The sequence below is a fragment of the Odontesthes bonariensis genome, chromosome 19, assembly GCF_027942865.1.
Source record: "Odontesthes bonariensis isolate fOdoBon6 chromosome 19, fOdoBon6.hap1, whole genome shotgun sequence".
Taxonomy (NCBI): domain Eukaryota; kingdom Metazoa; phylum Chordata; class Actinopteri; order Atheriniformes; family Atherinopsidae; genus Odontesthes; species Odontesthes bonariensis.
Genome location: NC_134524.1, coordinates 18666074 through 18686947, shown reverse-complemented (window position 1 = coordinate 18686947; position 20874 = coordinate 18666074). Strand labels below are relative to the sequence as shown.

The 20874-nt window shown below is 41.5% G+C and overlaps 1 protein-coding gene across 2 annotated transcripts in view; it reads right to left on the bottom strand.

The window, feature by feature from the left end:
• The window catches only part of LOC142368486 (dachshund homolog 2-like), a 96773-nt gene that overhangs the window by 25437 nt on the left and 50462 nt on the right, over positions 1-20874 (bottom strand). For both annotated transcript variants that reach the window (XM_075450661.1, XM_075450662.1), the window contains exons 2-3: positions 16782-16897; positions 4719-4829 (exon numbers count right to left, since the gene is read on the bottom strand). In XM_075450661.1, the coding sequence (XP_075306776.1) occupies positions 4719-4829; positions 16782-16897 (227 nt within the window). The remainder of the gene's footprint in view (positions 1-4718; positions 4830-16781; positions 16898-20874) is intronic.

Genomic DNA, 20874 nt, shown 5'->3' with positions numbered 1-20874 from the left:
TCTTAAAAAAATCCCTCCCTCTGCAAGATTTAAGACTAGAGAAATTTTATATGCTTTTTTTGTATCAACTTTATGTCTTAAGATTTATTGGGTAAATCTTTTTGAAAATAATTGCATTATTGATGTTCTACCTTTTAAGATGTAAATACGTTTTTGTCCAATAAGGTTTCAAATTTCACTCTCTAGCTCCACCCCCCCCTTGTCCAAATATGGCCTCTTTTGGCTTCAAAATAGGCGCAAGCTAATTTCAGTTAAAAAAGCAGCGGGCTTTGTTACAGTCGCTGCATCTGTTTCTTATATATTGATCTTTAGGTTTAAGACAAATTTCCTTTCTTTTACTATAAAGTCTGAGTGAACAGGTCACCATTCCATCACAGGGTAAATAAAGAGTCATACAAGGAGGAACACTCACTCCATCTGCAAATGGCAGATGGTCTGGCCCACACTGTGGGCTAAAAGGCAACCAAAACGGTTGGGAAAGTTAAGGGAAAAACGTTTTGACCAAGGGGTTTCTGTGTGACTTGATGTTGGAACAAATCATTTGAGTTAGGGGGGTTATGTTTCCCCAGTATAGGGTACTTTTATTCTGTATGATAGGAGCAGGATTTACCATTGTTACCTCTCCACCCCTTAAAATAAATCTGTCCATGATAATGCGAGAGATCAGCAGAAAATGATCAAATCAGTTGGTTTTAGACCTCAAATGGATGATAATACCATTAAAAATGAATGGGTGGAGGAGAGAGTCTGTAGGGAGGCTGATTGTAGTGGAGAGCAGAGGATGGGCCTCGTGGTTACCTCACTGAATACATGTAGCTGCTCCTCTGCTCTCTGCTGTCCATCCACTTCTCTTTGGTAAAATATGGAACTTCGTCCACCCACAGTAATCCCCATACACCACTTATACAGCAGAAGAGTTTCATATAGAGAGTTATTAGCAGTTTGTAAAGATACAAAGTGAAATTGACAATTTTCCCGTTTGTGATTTTTTTTTTTTTTTTTTTTTTTTTAAAAAGAAGAGAGAGAACCATGGCATTCAGTTTAACGCGACATAAACATACCTGGAAGTATTCCAGACTCACAGACCTCTAACTGATGTGATTTGGCATTTGACCTCCACTAAGGGAGTTGTGTGATTGGTTTGTTTTGTTCCGTCTTTCTGTGTGCGAGATCACTCGGAGCAAATGGAAGTATTAGCATAAAAATTTTACCAGACGTGTGGCGCATTCCAGCTTAGAAGTGTTTAACTTTTGATGTCGATCTGGATCTGGAGCCAGGATTATTTATTCATCATCGGTGGCAGTACGCGGTCTCAGACTGCTCCGGTTTTGGCATACTTTGGACCCAGCTCCTCACCAGCTGCAGTTCAGTAGTTAGCATTATCTCACTCCAACTCCTGCCAGATGTAGGCCACCGTGCAGGAGAACATCGTGCGCTGCAGCGCTCAGTGTAACATCGCTTTCTGCACACTAACCAATTAAAGTCACAGAGCACATCCGGGTGGACCGGCTGCCAGAAACTCCCCCTGTCCGTAATATTCAGAGTTTTTGTGTTATAGTCACAAAAGGTCAAAATCATAGTTTCTCGCCTCTCTTGCTCTTTTTCCCTCAACCACTTGTGTAACGGGACACAGCACTGCTCTGATGAGACGTCCTTGTTCTTAACGTTTTCTGAGTTAAGTTTGATGGACGAACAGCTGCGGGGGCCGTGCCTCCGTATGGCAGAAACGAATGAACGAGAGTTCGATCAGAAGATCCCAGTGAACAAAACTCGCAGAAACGAGTCGTCCTCTTCTCGGTTCCTCTTCGCCTCCTCTCCGTCACGACTCTTGCCTCTTTCCACTTAACTCCTCTTTCCTTTCATCTAACCTTTCTCATCACTCTCTCTTCCTTTACTTTTAAAACTCCACCTCCTTTTTTTCCCCACGAAGCAAAGACACGGTTTCCACTGACACGTAAATTTGCCCTTCTCTCTTTTTTTCCACCTCTCCTCTCAGACACCCATCCCTCCAATCTGTGTTTTTCTCATTCCTATCAAGGGGAAAAAAAAAAAAAAAAAGCATGCGACTGTCACCGCAAGCAGAACAGGCCCGAGCGATCGACTTTCACCCATCAAACACCAGAGCATCTTTTTTTCTCCCCTCTTTTCCTCTCGCCCTAAATATCCCAGTCTCATATTTTCCCCCTCTGTCCACCCTCGCTTTATTTTCTTTTTCGTTTCATACACTCTGCTCTATTGTCCGCCGCAGTTTCCCAGGCCGGTGTGAGTGTCCCTCACAAAGAAAACAAGGTCGGACGCTGAAAAGAAGGTTCTCTGCGAACGCACAAAACAAGGAGGGGGGGGGGAGAGCAGAGGAAGAAAAAAAAATCACTCTAAACGAAATAAAAGAAGGCAGAAGAACGGAGAAGATGAGGAATAACAGTAGGAGGGAATAAATAAAAAACGACTTGGCGAAAGAATAAAATGGAGGAACAGAGGAAGAGTAACTCTATCAGCCCATTTGCCAGGTCAGCTGAAGAAAAGGGAGAGACTGATGAGGAGAAAAAACAAAACCAAGGAGAATCGGGGTGGAAACGGAGGGAAAGATTGCTTCCACCATTCTTTTCACTCAGCTTTTTGTTTTCTGTCTTTTTAATAATTCAGAGAAGCAAACACAGCAGAGATGGAGTGGACCGGAAAGTGTGTGTGTGTGTGTTTCATAGGTGGCATGTGAAAAACAATGTTCAGACTGGACAAATGAGTGATTTTTTTTTTATTTATTTATTTATTTATTTATCATTTATTTAAAATATTTTGTCTTGCTCCACAGGTTTTGACTGGGCTAACAGTTATTGCTAACAGTTATACTCCTTAAAAAAGGACAAAAGGTTCGAGAAGTGAAGAGTTCTGTGTGATCTGTGTTGTTCAAGTCACCTTCACACCAGCATCTAACACAGTGATTTAAAAAAAAAAAAAAAATCTGTGTTTTTGGCAGTATTCCTAATGGTCTTTTAAAGTTTAGCATTTCCTGGAATAAAAATAAAAATGTTTATGACTCATCCTGAACCCCGGGGGCCACGTTCAAATTCTTTTGTCCAATAAAAAAGAAAAAAGAAGGAATTTCTGCAGAACGGTGCAAGGTTCCTACTTAGGCCGGTGGAGCCGACCAATTAGTGCAAACTGGCAGCTTTCCTGACTCATGTTATGCCGGGAATTGTGGAAATAAGCAGGAGCTTACAGCAGTTCTTTGGGAATTACATGGAAACTGCTGGATTCAGATTGAAGCCTGCATTTTCTTCACCCCTCCCCCATGATGTTTAAAATATATCAAAAGAATATTTTATTTATTTATTACTGGTTTCTATCCACATGGGGATGTTCACACATAATGCCTCTAATGACGTGAAACAAAAAAGTACAACCTCTATTTTAAAAAAGTTGTGACACTGTGTAAAATGTAAATGAAAATAAATAAATGAATAACTCCATTATTTCCTAATCTTATAAGCCAAAACTTACTTCACAAGAGTTTAAAGTAAAGTTGGGACAGGGAGACTAAATGCTGGAAACGAAACGGCTGGAGGAAGCAGGTCAGTAACATGATTTGGTGTTTAAAAGAAAAGGGGGGGGGGGGGGGGAAGAGCACCTTAGAGAGGTAGAGTCTCAGAAGTAAAAAAAAATAGGCAGAGATTCAGCAGTAACTGAAGAACAATGTTCCTCAATGTAAAATTGCAAGCACTGTCAATATTCCAAAATCTACAGTTGCAATTAAAAGATTCTGAGACTTGTTTGTGCCGAAGGGATACAGCAGAAAATCAGTAGCACTGCATTCAAGAGACATGATTCTGTCATGGAAACCCCTCCGTGGGCTCAGAAACACTTCCCGAAATCACTGTCTTTGAACTCGCTTGAGTTTGCTGTGTCCTTAAGCCTTTCCTTCTGAAACTCAAGGATAGCACTTAAAAAAAAATAAAAAATCAGACAGACACAACTCTATATGAGACATGGAGGCTCAAATGCTAAATTAGATTTAATGGGGTCTTTAAAAGCGTAACAGTGCCCTCTACTCTTCTCATTTTCACAAAGAATGAAGAAATGTTGAAGCAGCCTTGTGTCTCTGTTTTTTTTTTTTTTGGAGTTTTAAGCTGATGCTTCCTTTTATCACGCCTTTTCTTCATTTAATGTTGTCATAATTTAAATACTTAGCTGTGCACAACAGCCCGGAGCCTCTTTTTTCTTATTCTTTTGCTCTTTTTGGATCAGCTTCTGCCTTTTTTTTTTTTTTTTTTTTTTTTTTAAATCTATGGCAAGATGTTTATTTACAGTTCCTATTTGCAGCTTCCTCATAGACGTGTTCGTCCAACTGCCAGAGGTATATTCTCTCGATGATTCTCGCAAGTTGTGTGACTATAAGGACCTTTTTTTTTTCTTCTTTTTTTCCCTATCATTTCTTAATTTTCTGAACTTGCTGATGGTGTTAGTTTTGTTCATTTTTGCTGATGTCCACATAACCTCAAAGTCCAAAGGCCTGATTGCAGCTGAGGTGGGTGTAGTGTTCATTACACTACACAGGGAGAACAAACGGGCTTGAAAAGTTTTCCTTGTCTCCAGGGTTTCTGTTGATTATTGCTAATATCCACACTAAACTTCCAGAAACTGTCAAAACCTCACATTTGACATGTACTGAGTAACTTTGTTCATCATTAACTCGCAGGTGTGTTTTTGCGCGTGTGCTGCACCTGTATTGGAGTGTAAGTCGTCGTTGTCGGACTCATTGCCGTTCTGGAGACTCATCATCATCTTCATTTTCTGTAGCTTTTGGAGCTCGGCCATGGCTGCCGCCGTCAGGCCTGACACACACACACACACACACACACACACACACACAACCGTTAAGATCATCGTCATCATCGTGGCGAAGGCCTTCAGCAGCACGCTGTCAAAAGCCTGTGGAGCAAAAGTCATCACAGCTAACCAATCACAGCCCCCCGTTTGCACCGTGCCAGACCTCACAGGTGCTGCCTGCCTCTACCCATGATGCTTTGCAGTGCGGCCCGGCTGTCGATGTCAAACTTTCTTTTCAGCGTGAGCGTTTGACTGAAATGTTTCAGGGTGTGAGTGCAGTTTCAGTCGCCTCTGGCCTGATGTATACTCACTAATACACACACACAGAAGAACAAAATATACCCAGAAAGAACACGGCCTCACTGCCACACACACACACACACACACTCTCTCTCTTTTGTATGGACCAAGATCCCTGGCTCTGTGCACTGACCTGGAACTGACTTCTATACACAACAACCAGCAGAGTGAGAGAGATGACCCTGTGTGTGTGTGTGTGTGTGTGCGTGTGTGTGTGTGTGTGTGTGTGTGTGTCATTGTGCAAATCCACCCTTATGTGTGTAAGTGTGCGTGTTAGCTTTTGCATTGTGCTGAGTGTGTCTGTACAGTTTGCTTTCATGTATAAATGCATGTGTGCGTGGGTATGCATGCATGCTTATCTGTGCATACTTTCCTCTGTGTGTGTGTGTCTGTGCGTGTGTGTGTGTGTGTGTGTAGGTCAGTTGGTTTTGCCCCGGTCACGCTTGATGGCCTCGGAGGAATGTCCATTACACACTGTACAGTTGTCTGTAAGCTATAAAGAAAACAAGATAGAGAGACATGGGAAGAGGGAGGGCAGGGGGAGGAGCCGTTTTGAGATTTAATTTAAAGTTGGATGGATGGATGGATGGATGGATGGATGAAGGATGGAAGAGAGGGAGGTGTGGAGGACACAAAGATGTATGCTGGTTACACTAACCCGGACAAAGTAATTATTTCATACCTGCACTTGTACTCCGTTGCAGTAACTCGCGCTTAAAGCACCCATAGCTACCGTATGATCCAGAAACTATAACGTATATGAATTTGGAATTCTACTCGCTTGTATTTTCCGACACCTTCAGCGCAGTTTGGAAAGCGGGACTTTTAAAGAGGCAAAAGTTCTGATTACCGCTAATCAACCTTGTTACAATAACGTTGCAACTACGTTACAATTTCATTCCCTTTTCAACACACGTTCCTGTTAAAAGAAGATTCAGAATTTCGGCGGCCGTAAGTCTGGAATCGACACACACAAAATCGACACTGGAAGGTTTTACAGAAATCTGGCGCTTCGTGTAAAAATAGTGGATTTCCAACAGGACGGTTGAGTTTATCCATTGGGATCAAAAAGCACTGCGATTTGTTTTGCTTCTGGAAATGCAAACATGTGGCTCTTACAGTGTTTTTACATGGCGGCTGCAACGAGTAATTGAAAGTTTCACCGGTAATTAAAGAGGCCAAACCTGCTCTGGTTCAAGCTTTTTCTTTTTTTATCCAAGATTCATGTTCCTTATGAACCAAATATCTTTGAGTGTTGTTTTTTTTTTTTTTTTTTTTTTTTTTTAGATTGAAAGAAGAAGAAAAAACACAACCAAACCCAAAAATTTGACCTTGAGTAACTGTTACCCAGGACAAAATTCTAAAATCTTTTGTTTTGATGATTTTATTGTGATGGCTTTAGTAGCTTTAGTAGCTTTCCAAACTTTTTGTCTCATTCTTTAGAAATCATAAACTACACCAGAAAGTTTAAAAAAAAAAAAAAACACATCTCAAACTTTGTAAAATCAGGAAATGACATCAGAGATAACTCGGTAAAAGAGAGGGATCAGAGATGGGTAAATATGAGCCAGAAAACAATCTAAAGTGGGATGAAATGAGTTCCATCCTGCATCATCCTCACCTCTCTGTACAAGGCGAGTTCCCGCAGCTGTTTCAGCACCTCTTTCTCAAACATACACAGAGATTTCTGATGGACATTCACCTAAGGGGGGCATTGTTGGGCCTGGGCTACCAGAGCATGAGGGCCATGTTTTGGTTTCCTCTCAGTTTCATACAAACTGTTTGCTCCCAACTACCTGGCACACAGGTGTTTTGCACTCACCGTGACGGAGACGGAGAGCCTAACAAGGCTGGTCACTGTTTGCTTGGAGTGTTACCATGGCTGAGCTGTGGATACAAAGGCCTCGAGGTGCAGGTGAGGCAAGATGAGGTGAAAGATGGGTTGTCTCCTGTTTCTGAGGCAGCAGATGACAATTCTCCTTCACCTCTGTGGAGCAGCTGCTGCCTGACCGAGGCTGCTGTTGCTAAATAACTCCATTTCGGGGTCATTTTACATGACATAAGTTACGCGTGTAACTTAAATGATTTATCGACAGAGTTATGCTGTCGCTATGTAAAAACTGAAAATCAGGAGGACTGATTGTGAACCCTAAATCGCTTTTAAAAAGTGCCAACTGAACCTTGTGAAATTGTGAATAAAATAGCTTATTTTAGGCCCTGGCTACATTTCCTTTCAGACACTGAATAATAGAGATGGCGGATAAGTTGCCCTGCTATTTAGCCAGTCACACAGGAAATGATGATGTCGATACTTCTCGTCAGAGAAGCCCTTCAAATAGAGTTTAAACAGCAAATCCATTAACAATTCATTTCTGTCGTACCAAATATTCTAATGCCAACCATTAGAAAGAGGTTTTTTTACTTTTCACATATCGGTGTAAATTGAATATTTCCATACGTTAAAGTCTCACCTGACAGATAACCTTTAGTAGCAACTTACTAATAATTGTACAGATGTTTTAACTGAGCGACAAACGCTGGTTAGACGAAAAGCAAAAGCAATGGTTGTGATTGCTCTTCTACTACTTCACATCTTTAATCCTGTTCTTGCAAAAGTTGAGCGGGGATGTTCGCAGGAGCCTTTTCGAGCTTAAGAATGAATATTTAGGAACGGAGAAAATGGAGAAGGGGGTTAAATGGAAAATGGAGTCTCTCTGTGGGGTCAGAACGGTGTTCACGCATTGATTGCTCTACTGAAGAACACCTTGACACACACTAACGCACAAAGTCGCATGTAGAGATACAGGAAATACACATAGGTTGAGACACACGTATGCTTGATCGTGTACACGCACACACACACACACACACACACACACACACACACGTTCGGACAGAGTCAGAATGCCCGCTTCGCCTCAGTGCAACCAGAAGTCGATCAATAGTGAGGGCAGAGCCACAATACTGTTCTCCATCATGACTACCAAGCACACACACACACACACACACACACACACACACACTGCTCTGCCCCTCTTTCCCTCTCGGATCAATGACTGTCCGCTGTGTCCACGGTTACCGAGCATCGACCCCCGTCGCTAATGGCGACCACGGAACCTTGGGAATTAGTGTGTGATTGATTGACAGACTGCTTCAAAGACACACGCACCATATAGAGCTTGCGTGCGTGCGTGCGCTCGCGTTGCAGAATATACATTTTCCCGTGTGCCTGTGAGTGTGTGAGTCTCAGCGTTCCCATGTGGGTCATCTGCACCTCATTTACGCATCTCGTTTTCCCTTCCCGTGCATCATAATGCTTTCTGAAGGACGGACAGAGGAAAATAACAGAAAAACAGTGAATCATCAGTGTCACATGATAATCTGAACTAAGAACCAAGAACCCAGGAGGTTATTACCAACAGTGCATGAGGGTAAACTTGTTAAGACCGTCTGAAAATAGTTGACGTAACAATCCATGATTTATGACTTTAGTACGTGCTAGCAGTAAAGAAAAAAAAATAAATCAATAAAATAACCGCCAATTTTCTTAAAACACAGATTTTATAACAGTGTGTTTATATCTTGTATATTAAAATAGTTTTCAGCACCAGCCATCAACGCAAACAAGAACCTTCTTTTTCCAACCACCACATGGAAGGCGATCTCTTAACAAGATCTGATGGTGTTCTCCTCTTGTGCTTCGGTTCTGAATGGACTCAAAACAAAGCTTCGAGTTTGTTGCTGAAGGCCGTTGGGTGATCTTCAAGAATCCCGGGGCCCCCCCCCTCTGAGCTTGCGTGAAAACCCAACCCATTTGGCAGTGGTGGTAAATATTTAATTGAGTGCACCTACATCTCTGAAGGAGTGCTCTGAACGCGCTCTCAGCGATGGAGTGACACTTTGAATAAAACAAACAGGGAAACGGAGAAATTGCTCTTTGTGTTCTGAATTTAGAAACACACTTTTTACGGCTTTTTTTTTTGTTTGTTTGTTTTACCTTCTTTTCTTCCTGCGAGCACTCCGGAGTGCCGATTTACAAATGCAGTCGATTGCTTTTGTGCTGAGTCGGATTTCAGCTCAGTGCTCAGGCACTTAAGTCGCCCATCTTTAGCTCGCACCGACTGTCCAAGACGGCCATTTGCAGCCATTTTGAGATGGCCATTTGGTACTATTCCTTCTGCTACTTTGTGCTGTCCCTGACTTTAAGATGTTTCTGAATGCGTAAACAGCTCAGCTAGAAGTCTCAAGGTTTTCCATCAGGTCATCAGAATCCATATAAACTATTCCACACCGCTCAGGAATAAAGTCAAAGTGCAACCTGTACTGTAAGCCATCAACAATGGTCCCAATGTGCCAAAACACAAATGAACTAATGTGTCCAATTAAAGGCTTTTCTTTTTTCCAATTGAAACTTTCAGGAGGGCTAATGCCGAATGGCCTGGCTGACAAATCACAGGGCTAGCCTCCCTAGCTTCTGCTTTTGGGCTGTTTCATGGGAACTTTAAAGGGGATAGAGAATCAAAATAGTCTTTTTCACGTTTTTGGTGTTAGTTCTGAGTCTCCCCGCTGTGGGGAGTACACACGAAGTGCCAGCAAGTGTCAGAACCTCTGTTTCAAGTACTCCCCCTTTTTTGAATTGCCGCCAGAAAATGGGCCAATCCGTGTTTGAGCATTAAGTGACGTATCTTTTGGCGCAATCGCCCCCCCCTCACCCAAATCCACAGCCACCCCCTTTCAGACACGCCCCTTCGAAATTAATTATTTATAATGTTGTGCCCACCCATTCCCACCTGGAAGAGGAGCAATGGCGAGAAACAGAAACAGGTGTGCCTTCCAAGGCTGTGAAAGCGGACTACGATCGTTACATATTCTTCCCCCGGAAAGCAATGTTCGCGATCAATGGCTTTTATTTATTTTTAACAGCATCCCCAGTACATACAACCGCCGAATGCTCAGTAGAGGATCAGTTCCGACTTTGCAACAAAATCAACCCCAGCAATCAGTACAGCTGTAAGTATCACATTTTATTTTGTTTTAAATGTGTGTTGTGCCATATTCCTGTTGTAAGAATTGCACGTTAGCTCTGGCTTGTTCTTTTCAGTGAGAGCAAGGGCAGCCAATCAAGCAACGGCAACCGAATAGCGCCAACACCTACCTGCATTTCATAATGAGGTTGCCAGATAAGCTCTGAAACGACGCCAATAAGGGCAAACGACGCATTCTAAACCCAGCATAGTAACATAGCTGTTTGAGAGAGCCTTTTAGGGAGGTTCTGAGCCATTACAGACCCAACCAATTTTTTTTGGGCTACATATCACATCACAGAACAAGGATTAATGCCCCAATCAATCTTTCTCTATCACCTTTAAGGGTTTTGTTACCTTTTGGAAAAAATGTCTCGATAAAAATATTGGAGGGGGCAAAATTATTTCCATCTACTTTCAATTTTAGGGATTCTAATCCCTGTAATAGTGAGTATGTGGTTTGTCTTTTAAAGTCAAATTTTATTTATTTATTTTTTGTCTGTTTTTGTTTTTTAATAAGAATTAGTGCCTACAAATGAAATATGCCTAATAAGTAGTGATGGGAAGCCTCGCTGAGGCTTTGGAGCGCGTGTCGTTCTAATCGAGGAAATGGTTCACGAAGCGCGCATCAAAGCTTGTTACGATGACGTATGTGATTACGTCTGAAGCCTCGCCGGCGGGATGTACCACATGACTGGTTCAGGAAGTGGTTCGCAATTTGGCGCACCATTCAGGGAAAGTCAAACCTGTAAAAAACCTGAAGCCTCAAGAAGCTTTGCCCTGAACTAATTTGATGAAAAGCTTAAATGCTTCATGAAGCCTCATTTCGCCATCACTACTAATAAGTAATGGAAAATCATCCAGTTTAGTCTACTGGTTAAGATGTTTAACATGGCAGTGTTTAGGAGTCTTCTCCCTGTTGAGCGTTGACTGCTAGTGCTTCTCTCAAAGATTAAGGGTTCTGTTGCCTTTTCAATTCGTTCAGCTCAATTCAATAATATTTCATGAATCCACAAAGGGAAATCCTATTGCTTCAGTATAAATTATTAATATATATTATTATATATATTCTTAGAGATGGATAACGAAATAAAACAAAATAATAATCAGTCCACAGACTTTTGTTTAGTTGAAGTGCAGCAGAAAGAGCTGCAACATCTGTGGTAGAGAGACGCTCCCTCTTAGCAACATTTCCAGGATTACACCATCTGTTGTTAACAAGCTCTGTAATCCTCCTCCTTCACTGTTACCTCTCTGTCTGCAGTCTCTGTCTGCCTGCATAGTCGGACAGCCAGATTGAGAGGTGTTATATTCATTCCTGCAGCCATGTCCAAGTAAAAATTAATAATAATAAATACTGCATTCCCAATGTTTTTGCTGCCTTCTTTTCAGGGCTCCAAGCACATCCATTTCATGTGCCCATTCCAGCGGCATAGTATCCAAAGCAGTTTCAGAAAACTCTTGAATTCTGTTTTCACTGAAAAAAAGCTCATCCGAAGATGCCAAGATTATATGTACCAACAATACACATGAGATGTTCAGAGCTGCTGCAGAAGGCTGCCAGTAGGGCAGCTTCAAACATCCATCTATCCATTTTCTATAACTGCTGAATCCAGTTCAGGGTCGTTCTCACAGCCTGGTAAAGATGGAAGATGGAGGTTTTGTGAACCCTGAAACTCTTTGGCTAAATGTTCTTTTGTATGAAAATTTATTTTCAGGTCCCTTGCCGTTTTAGCATTGTAGCTCCAGTAAAATGCTGTGAATCAGTTTGGTCATAAGTCCTCTCTATGAGCTGCAGTACCCAAAACTACTATCTTCTCGCAAATATTTGGAAACCTGACGGCATACATCGTCAGAACGTAACCTGGGTGTTCATCCTTGTATTTTCAAAATAATTTAAGAAACGGCTACACTGAAAAAGTAGGACATCTTGAAATAGGACCTCTGGAATATGAACGCACAGTGATGATTTTACCACCATACCTTTAAAAGTCAGGAGGAACAAACGTTTAGAGCGATCAGTCTTTTTTTCTTTTTTTTAGGCTATAAAATCAGTCCCTTAAATGCTCAGCTATCTCTATTGTGACGATGAAGCCATACAGCACAGTCCGTCTTTTAATCTAGTCAGAGGTTGAGAAACTCTCTCCGACAACGGAACATTGTCGTAATTTAATTGATTGGTCAGGAGGTGGCGCTTTTACATGCGATGATGTCTTATCTCGACTCAGGTTAGGCGGCCAACGTGATTTGTAATGGGGATACACCCCATTACATTATAAGAAGAAAAGCAGCTGTTGAACCTGATGTTATCTCGCTAAGCCTGCTTCTTAGTGCAGGCCTCTGGTTGAGGTGGATTATTTGGGTGGAAAAGGTTGCAGGTTGAGCACTGTCCTCTTGGAGGAGACTGAGCAAAATAATCAAAGTAACCTCTACCAGAATGCCAGGAAGCCAGGTTTTCCTCGCAGAAACATGCATTGTATTTAGATGATCAGTATCATCCACATCACAGCTTAATCTTGAAGTAAATCGGTGTGTTTCCCACAGAAAATTCAAAAGAAAAAAAAAATGTACGTGCAAACTTAACCAGTGGGGGGTGCTGGCTGCTAAATGTCACCAGTTTAGTGTTCGGGTAGAGAAAGCGGAACAACGTGAGGCAGGAGGAGGAGAAAGATGAAAAAGACTTAATGCCACTTTAGTCCTCTTCAGCCCCCCCCCCCTCCCCCCCCCCCCTCCTCATCTCTGTCTCCTCTCGGTGTCTGCAGGTGCACATGAGGGTCCTCAGATGAGTGTATTCTCCTCAGGACAAGATTGAAAACACTTCATCTGTAACCCATACAGAGTGCGTTTCAAAGTGTGTGTGCATGCTCGTGAGCCAGATGTGTTTATGTTTATCGTTTCAAAATGTGAGTTTAGGTAGCTTCGGTGTGTCTCTGAGGCTGTGTGTGTGTTTACATGAAGTGTGTGTGTGTGTGTGTGTGTGTGTGTGTGTGTGTTAGAAGACAAGGCGAACCATTGAGCTGTTTTTGAAGTGAATTAACAAGTCAAATGAGTGCCGCAGCACCCTGCATAGGTTACCACACACACATAAACACGCTCCCACGCTTATCATCACAGCGTCTTTGTGAAGGAGGATGAGGCCAATTAAACTGATATCACTCGCTTGCTGTTGTTTAAGTCTCCTCACTCTTTTTTTCCCCCCTCTTTCTGTTTTTATCCCATTTTTTCTTCTTCCATCTCTTCTTGCTGGGGTTTTTTTCCAGCTAAATTTCCTCTCGTTTCATCTAATTTCTGTCCCTACTTGTTCATCCTTGCATCTTCACTCCATCTTTTCATCCTTGTCTCTCTTTTGCCATCTTTGACTCAACTTTCTCCCACGTATCGTCTCTCTCCCCTCCTCCGTCCTCCTCATCCTCATCTTCTTTCCTTGTAGTCTCTCTCATCATCATCTCATGTCCTTTGCCATCTTCTCACCATTTTCTCCCCAAAAAAAACAAAAAAATCACTCACTTCGTGTTTTTCTACCAGTGTGATAAATGCCCATCTGTGATTGGCCGATGACCCCCCATCGCTGTGGCGCCCGCAAGGTCGTAAACAACAGCTCGTCTCCCCCGGCAACGTGGCGTCTCCATGGACGCAGGGCCGCTAAGACGACCAACTCTGCGTGTGTGTGACTGAGGCGGATTGCGACATCCAACGACTGCCAAGTGTGTGTGTAAGCGAGTGTGTGCTATGCATGTTGTGTGTGTGTGTGTGAGCTAATGAGCGATCATAAGTGAGCAAATGTTTTCTCTGGGTTCCACTAATGTTCAACAAACACACACACATATCAGGTATGTGTGTGTGTCATTAGTATGCCACAGTGAGCTGTGTCCATATGTCACTAAACACAAGCATGTTTTATTTATCCTGGAGAGGAAGGGAGGGAGAAGGAGGCCAACAGTCACTGTCAAGGGAATGGAAGGAGGGAGGGATGGAGAGGAAAATAAACTGGCAAAATGACGAGAAAAAAAGATTAGAGAGGTGAGAAGATGGAGGAGGGATGATGAACAGGAAGGCGCAGATACGAATGAGAACAAGTTTGGAGAGGTTCACAAAAATAAGAAAGGAGGGTAGGAAGGACAGAAGGAAGGATGGGCAGTACTGAGAGGGTGGAGAAAGAGGAGAGGAAACGAGACGGGAAAGAGAAGTTAGAAATGAAAGTGGGAAAAACAAGGGAGGTGAGACGGACAGAAGGTGGAGAGGAGACGGTCAAGAAGGCGAGGGGAGTGAAAGAGGCAGATGAAGTCTGCAAAGGAGCAGAGTAAAGGAAGTATGGAGAAAGGGTGGAAAATTGTAGTTAAGAAAAGGAGAAGAGAATGTAAGAGGAGATGAAAACAACGTGAGGAAAATGGAGGAAAGCATGGAAGAAGGAGTAAAAGTTAGAATGAAGGAGAGGAGCAAGTTAGGAAAGGAGGAAAGGAAACGGGAGTACTTTGGGAAGAAGGGAGGAGTCGGCAAGATGATTTCAAAAAGAAAGTGGGAGGAAAAGGATGACAAAAGAAGAAAAATGATTAAATGAAGAAGAAAAAAGGGGAGGAAGACTGAAAAGGAGATGTTAAAGAAGGATGAAATAATGGACAAAATAAGGGAAGGAAGGAAGGAAGGAAGGAAGGAAGGAAGGAAGGAAGGAAGGAAGGAAGGAAGGAAAGGAGGAATGACAAAGTGGGGAGAGGGAAGGAAGATGAGCAGGAGAAGAAATGAGGACAAAAGGAGGATAGAAATAAGAGAGATGAGCGAAGACACGGAAAGGAAAGAAGGAATAATGAAGAGAGGGAGACGAGCTGAGGAGGAATGGAAGAGAGGAGGAACATGAGGAGTGAAGGAGGAGGGATGGACAGATGGAGGAGTGGGACCCCAGAGACGTCTCATTCATCACACCACCGTGCAATCTGCACTCCTTCGCCCTCTTTCTCTCATCTTTGTTTTCTTCCTTTTGCGCCTTTCTCCTTCTTCCCTTCATCCACTCCTCCATTTTTCCATTCCTCATCCCCCTGTTGTCGCACTTGTAGTGTCTTGCTTGGTCCATCTCTACGCTTCCCTTTCCCTTCCCTCCCACCGTCGTCGGCTCAGTACTTTGCGGTCGTTTTTAGGTTTCATCATGATCAGCTGGCGACTTCCTTCCGTTCGTTCGTTCGTTACTCACTTATATTTTTTTGGCAACAAGAGGGGGGGAATAACCTGTTTTACTTAAAAGAGAAGGATGTGAACAGAGGGATGGGCAGAAAGAGAAGAGTAGTCCAGAAAAAAGATGACTAGATGAGTAAATCAGATGACGGGAAACGGCAGTGAAATAAGAAAGTGAGGGTGACACAAAGCAGTGATGAAGGGATGAAAGGAGGCAGAAGAAAGGGTGGAAGCTTGATGGAGGAATAGACGCAGGGTGGGAAAAAGGAATGAGGAAACAGAATATCGGGGGCTGGGATTTGACTTGCGAAGAGGAGAAAATAGGTGGAACGAGAAGAGGAAATAAAGGGATTAAACTAAAGGGGAAGATACTGAGTTTTTTACATTTTTTTTTTTTTTTTTTTTCCCAAACAAGGAGTGACGGCAGCGAATCCACGACTCTCACTGTGAAAAGTTCAGATCGACACAAAAGCTGTTTTGCTCGTGGCGTGGAAGAAAAAACAAAAACATCCAATTAATCCAGCCGAACCTCCCCGTCCGACACTCACTTTTGACACCAGTCTGGATTTCACGACTGGACCGAGGAAACTGAAGCTCGAGAGAGAAGGAGGATGTTTCAAGAAGCTCACTGCACAAACTTTGGCCTAAAGATGGTTTTTGTTATTCTTTGAATTGTTTGAAATAAGGAAGATTTTTAACACCCCCCCCCCCCAAAAAAAAGAAACACTTGAAAATGGGACAAAAGGTTAAAAGACAGACAAGCACTTTTACCTGACCACTCGATACATGCTCGGATATTAATGATTTATATTAGAGGCAGACAGCTTCAAACCAGAATTTGATCAGTATTATTGATCATCTTCACTACAAAACAAAGGGCTACATGTTTCATCAAAAGCTTTTAGCTTGCTCCTCGAGCAGCTGTTGCTAACTCCCAACTGACAGTCAAATGCAAAGGCAGAAATAAGTCCTCATCTAACAGTCATTGGCTGAAGTAGACTAACTTTTAAGCCTAAAAAATCTGCAGCTCTGACCACATCACTGGGGCTAAAAGCTAAACGTCTTTCTTACATTTATCTCGTCATCTTCATGTTGATCTCCTTAAAGTTCCAACCACTTGGTCTGTACATGTCTTACTGTATATACAAAGGTTGCAATAATTACATCTAAAACCTTCCCCAGTACCTGTGCTCTCTGGTCTCATATCAACCCAATACTTGTTGGAAATTAATAGCGGGGGTCAACCCATCTATCCACCATTACTCCCTTCTCCCTTATAGACTTTGCGGCTCTATAACCACATCCAGTTTCTTCCATTAATCTCCTGCCACTGCACGGTGCTTTCCTAAAGAAACCCATCAGAGCTGCGTATAAAGACTAAATCAGGATTTTAAAGAGAGCCCCAGTTAAAACAAAAGATTAAACAAATGAGTGGAGCAAAAAGACGAGAAGATTGTTGGTGTGTCTCACCGGTGTGGGACAGCAGGTTGGGGGACAGCAGGCCGGGGAGCCCCGGGTGCAGCAGCCTGGGGCTTTCTTGGATCCCGGCACCAGAGCAACGCTTGGGAGGACGGCCCGGACGAGAGCTGGAGGGGTAGAGACACAGAAAGCGAGTTGAATTACCCCCAACTCTAAATCAGATTTTTCAGAGCTGAGCAGGGAAACAAGGCCACGGTACCAGTCTTCCACTTATCATCCTCGACAACTGCTACAACTGAAATACACTCGAAGCCGGGCTTCGTTTTCAGTCTTTCCCTTGTTTAAGGATGAAATTGGTTTAGAGTCACCTTTTTTTTTTCAAATTTATTTCCATCATAAATCTGAAATATCCTGTTGTGTGTGGAAAGCTCTCTGGTAGCAGAAAGATTAAAAGAAAATCTTGGAACGATGTAAAAAAAAAGGGGGGGCAGCATTAAATCATTTGTTACAGCTTACACTGCATGAAAATATACAACTACATCGTTAACATTAAAGTTCTCAGAACAAGAGAATTATTTCTGAGATTCTCAAATCTAAATGTATTCGTATTTACAGTTGTCTGTAAGGTTTCAACTTTTAACTCACTAATCGTGCGTTTTCTTGCACGTCGACGATTTTACTTCATTCAGCTGAAACACCAAAATGTTTTTCTTTAGGAACTAATAAAAACGAAACATTTTTAACATGTAAATTTATGTTTGACTGTTATAACAGGAGCCAAAAGGACCGTCGGTGCATTACATTTGATATGCTGCTATAAATTGTGTTTTCTGTTTTGTTTTTTTTTCCCTTAAAACACTTCAGGCTTATTTTTGCCATTTGCGAGCCTCTTGGGCTCAGATCAGAAATGGAAAAACTTGCGTGGTGTTCCGTCGGTCGAGCGTCACCTCGGCAGTCGGACGCTAACAGCTGGATGCTCCAGCAGACACAGCAGGTCAGTCAGACGTAATCAAAACTGAGAGTAAACGGCAGCTTCTGAGAGTTTTCACTGGCTAACGGACGGGGGGGGGGTGAAGTTGCACCTTATTGGTCCAAAAAAAGAACCATCTGGGTGACATGTAATTGATCGTTCTCGGTCAGCATCGCTGGGGAGTGACTCAACGAGCATATTTTTTGTCACCTTTAAGTACTACAACCAGCAGAAATCCTAACACATCCCAGCTTCATTACAGCAAGGGCTCGATTAGTATTCTCCATTCAGTTCCTTCATGATAAAAACCTAAATTTGACAAGTGTAATGAATAAAGGATTTAAAATGTGTCTGCTTTTAGACACTGATGTCAGAAATAGTAACACTTTGCACTACAGGTTTGTAATAAGGATAAAGGAAATAACACGGAAGTAGTTCGGGTTACATGGACCTTATTAGACTGAGTACTGGGCTGATCGTATGATGTAATTGGAAAGCTGATTTATTTATTTATTTTTAAATAACCCGAATAATCTAATTCAGAGTATTTGGAAGCTGACTGACAACCTGAAAGTTCAAAACCTTGTGAAACAATGTGAAAATGCTGCATATAGGCAGAAAAAATAGCAAAGTAAATAACTAAGATGAAAAAAAAATAATAACAGAGATTTTCAAAGCAAAAAGTCACTCTAAAGAAGACCGTTTAAAGCATTAAAAACAATAACAATCAAATAAATATTGGTCATAACATCACTTATTCACAAGCCAGTAACTGTCATGCATCGCCACCCAGAGCTGCTGTCAGATACTCAGGCCAACAACAATGCAAAAATGGAAAACTATGCAAGATGGAGTCTTTAGAATCATTGAAACGGGCTCTTTTTTTTTTTGGATGACAACATATGTCTTCTTTCCAGGACATTTTCTATGTAAAAATATTTAATTTGTATCAAACACTTTGGCCCTTAATCATCTTAATATGATATACTAACCTATAACTGAAATTCTGTTACTGGTTTTAAGTTAGTTTACTGCTTGAAACTACAAATACCAACATTACAAAGATTTTTGTTTGATGAATACTGATTAACGCAAAACTGAAAATAATTCTAAAATAGATTAATTGTAACAGGAAAGATGTACTCGCTTTTAGTCTGGTCACCATTTTCAAGATATCTTTGGGGGTCTCTTGGGTCGGAAGACTTGACTAGTCAAATCTTCTCATTCTGTTGCTGATCATTTAGCTTATTTCAAGTAAACGAAATCCCTTTTTTTTGTTTGTTTTGTTTGTGTAAGCTTAGTTTTTTTTAAAATCGTCCTGGTTCAGAAACCAAGAGACAATTATGTGAGACAAGTGTGCCAGTGTAAGACTATAAAGTACTTCCTTTCAGCTTTCTCCTACAAAGAGAATTGGGAATTAAAGAAAGGATAAAAAGTAAAGCTTTAACATTAAACCTTAGGCAGCTGCTCCCGAAATATCTTGAAATATAATTTATTCATTGAGAGAATCGGACAGATGAGGAGACATTAGCTTCTAGTGAGGCTAAATATGTCAACACTTGTATTAAACAGCATCCTCCTTACACAGACAAACACAGGATTACATGTTCTACATGTGCAAGTGAAGCTGAATAAACACTCAACACACTCAAGCATCTCTCTTACCCCCCAGTTTTGCCTCACACACACACACATAGCCTACTCTATTATGCATGTGCACGTAGGCATAAATAACCACACTCAAACACAAGAATACAGTAACTGCACACATGCAATTTAACATAAAGGAAGGTACACACACCCACACACACACTCAGGAGGTGCGCATGCAGGCCAACTCTCTGCAGGGTGGCTAAGTAACAGATGGCCGTCCAAAGTCATTTACACCTAGAGAGAGAAAAAATAAAACCTGTATATGACAAACACCACAGTGTCACTGCATGAGAGCAGAAATGATAGAGCAAACTCAAAATATATATTCAGTAGGTTAAATAAGGGCATAAAACTGAAATAAATACAACACATTATATTCAAGTTTACTAAAACCAAACACACTGTAATGATTGTTTAAAAATAGATTAATCAGTTGAGCTGATTGTAAGCCTTATTACCTGGACCAAAACTCATATTTCCAATATTATACCAGCTGTGAATGTGGTGTTTGCAGGTCAAACGTCCTCTTAAACAACTTCGGTAAACCCACAGCACGCTGTGAGAGTCAAACTAGACTGTGTCTTTATACCAAAAAAGCCGAATTCATGAACCACGGGACCAGAATCTTACATTTTGATGTCAGTTTTAACCATCAGAATGCTCTATGATAATGTTTTCAAAGACAAATCTGGACTCCCAGCAAAAGAGAGTGTGCTATAAATTAGGTCGGCTAAAGCTAACGTAACAACTTTTTCTGACCCATTTTTTTGGGAACATCTCAGGGTGAGAGATGAAAAAATGTCTTTTTCCACAAGTAAAAATGATTAAATAACGTTTGCTAGTTCTCATTTATGGAAAAAACTAATAAGATGACAAGCTCAGAGAGTCCTGCTAAAACTATAACTTGCCTAGCTAAAACGTGTTTAGACTTTCGAAACAAGATAATGATTCATATTTGTTCCCCTTCTCTTTTCAAGAAATAACCATCATAAAAAGCACAATTGTGATTTAGATGATTATAATGACACACAACATTCAAACTGGTCTTCACAAGCTCTGCGGTCAGCAGACTCACAGAAGCTAACATTAATTAGCTGGCAAGCTAGCAAAGGATTAAGTATCTAAAAGGTGTACATTTGAGAAACACTGATTAAAATTGTATTAGCCTGCTAATAGTCAAACAAATAACTTTTATTAAGACTTTTATGGTGATTCCGACTGTTAAAATCTTAAGATATCACAAAAAACTTGGTATTTGTTTGTTTGTGATGTTGGTTGATTTATTTCTGCCCATTTCTGTGCAACTAACGTCAGTGTCACCTGGCTCAAGCGAAAATGTCCACAACAAATTATACTTTTCATAAATTATATTTTTAAAGAAATGAGCTATGTAGGAAAGCTAGCTTAAATTAGTCTGGAATAGTTGCTGAAACTAATTGCAGAGTTAGCTTGGACACCATTTATGTAATTGACTAAGTGCGCAGAGAAGTTTCTACAATGGAAGATTGTGTGCATACAAAT